At 36.5% G+C, this 2,268-nt stretch overlaps 1 protein-coding gene across 1 annotated transcript; it reads left to right on the top strand.

Annotated features, from left to right (window-relative positions):
• Positions 1 to 290: 290 nt before the first annotated feature.
• LOC107954701 (F-box protein At3g07870) lies at positions 291 to 1,938 on the top strand. Its single transcript, XM_016890336.2, has one exon. The coding sequence runs from the start codon at positions 512 to 514 to the stop codon at positions 1,784 to 1,786; it is 1,275 nt and encodes a 424-aa protein (XP_016745825.1). The 5' UTR covers positions 291 to 511; the 3' UTR covers positions 1,787 to 1,938.
• Positions 1,939 to 2,268: the final 330 nt, after the last annotated feature.

The raw sequence follows: 2,268 nt of genomic DNA on the forward strand, positions 1-2,268 counted from the left end.
ATTTAATATTATTTTATCATCAACTAAACTAAACCCAATCCAAAAAATCGAATATATATATATAAAAAGTTTTGGTTTTTGTCTAATATTTTGATCTGATTATTGAAGATTGAATGTTGCAAGGTCACTATCAGTAGGGCCATCTTTGCATAGCCATGGAATTTATTCATAAACTTTGCTTTTTCTACATTCATATTTCAGCAATCTATATGCTTAATTGGACGGTGCAGATTGTTATGTCCATCAATTTCTTTATAACTTTGTCCCATTAATCAAAGGAAGAAAAAATAAAAAATCAAACCTTTCAATAAGGCTAGGGAGAGCCTATATTCAATGATAGTTTCCATACAAACACTATTCAATTTCCTTGTGGTTGCCGTCTCTCTCTCTCTCCTTTTTATTTATTTTTATTTTTATATTATTATTCGTTTGATCTTATAAAAAGTCTACCATGTTTATCTTCAACCTTCCATTTTGATCATCTCCCTAAAAACCCACTATTTTGCAACCCATGTGTGTTGTGAATCTCTTACTAACTATGGATTTAGACGATGAGAGGGTTGCAAAAAGAAGGAAAACCATGCTTGAAGATGATCGTGGTGTTGGACAGCAGACGACAACTGAGATGGAAACCCTTCCCCATGAAATCATCGTCGACATACTGTCAAGGTTGCCGATAACATCTTTGGTGCAATTCAAGTTCGTATGCAAAGGATGGCGTGCTTTAGCTCAAGATCCTCTCCTTGCTGATATGCAACTTTCCTGGAAAGCTCCGACCACTAATCCATGCCTCATCCTTCACTGCGATTTTCCCATCCGAAACCAGCTCTATTTCGTTGATTTATCGGTTCACAATCACGATAAGGACAAGGTAAAAAGATTATATGTGCCTTTCCAGACATCGTTGCCTGAATTCGATGTAGTTGGAACATGCAATGGTTTATTATGCTTGTCTGATTCATTATACAACGAGGCACTTTATGTTTACAACCCTTTCACCATGGATTTCATGGAGCTGCCAAAGTCTAGACAATATTCAGATCAGGAAGTAGTGTTCGGGTTCGGATTCCATCAGAAAACGAAGCAATACAAGGTAGTTAAGATAGTTTATTATAGGAACACTAGTAGTAGTAGCTACAGCCGTGCCCGAAGAGTGGTTTATCCTCAATCAGATGTTCAGGTATTCACCCTTGGAACCTCTGCATGGAGGAGTCTAGGGAAAGTAGCGTACCAGCTCATAAGGCGACCCTCTGAGGCTTTGGTTAACGGAAGGCTTCATTGGGTGAGTAGGCCCCGGAGATATTACCCAGCTCGCCGCCTTATGTCATTTGACTTAGAGGACGAACAATTCCGGGAGGTCCCGAAACCTGATTGCGGTGGCCTAAACAGGTGTAACTTCCATTTGTGTGTTTTAAGAGGTTTTCTTGCAGCAGCTGTTTATGGGAATTATGGGAAATTGGAGATATGGGTTATGAAGGATTATAATGTGAAGGAGTCTTGGATAAAAGAGTTCAGCATTGGAGCTTATATGCCGAAATGTTTGAAACAAAATTTGGTCCGAGATAGGCCATTGAAGATATGGAAGAATCCTTCAAATGGTAAAGTTGTTCGATTTCTTTGCTTACTAGACAACGGTGAAATCCTGTTGGAGTATAAGAACAGGGTTATAGTCTCCTATGATCCCAAGAAAGGGAAATTTACGGATCTTGTATTTCAGGGAATTCCTCATTGGTTTCAAACAGTTGTTCATGCGGGAAGCTTCAATTGGATCAACACCCCTTCTTGATTTCTGAAAATTGCTGCAAATCAAAAAGTCTATATATTTCAATGTATGTTTGTACTTGTTGAATCTACATTTATTTCTTACCTTCATGCATCTCATTGTAATTTATGAATGTTGTTAATATCCAATCCAAATTTAGCAACTTTAGATATGAATTTATGTTTGCAAAATACAAGTGATGAAATTTGAAGGAGTTCATCAAACAAATTGGAGAAATATACAATATCAAGGAAAAGAAAAAAGAAAAAAAGCTCAACCACCATCAGTACAGATAATTAAAATTATCTGATGCCTGGCAATAAACAAGTATTCAACGATATGAATCTGTTTCAAACCTTGGTTTTTTAGTTTTTTATTTTTATTATATATGCATGTGCAGTGCTCAGGGATTTGTCTTTCTCCCAACTCACCGGCATTATAAATTGTGACATTATAATAATGAAAACAATAGTTTGCAACCATTTAACTATTTTTCGTACATTTTT

This window comes from Gossypium hirsutum, chromosome D07 (genome assembly GCF_007990345.1).
Source record: "Gossypium hirsutum isolate 1008001.06 chromosome D07, Gossypium_hirsutum_v2.1, whole genome shotgun sequence".
NCBI lineage: Eukaryota > Viridiplantae > Streptophyta > Magnoliopsida > Malvales > Malvaceae > Gossypium > Gossypium hirsutum.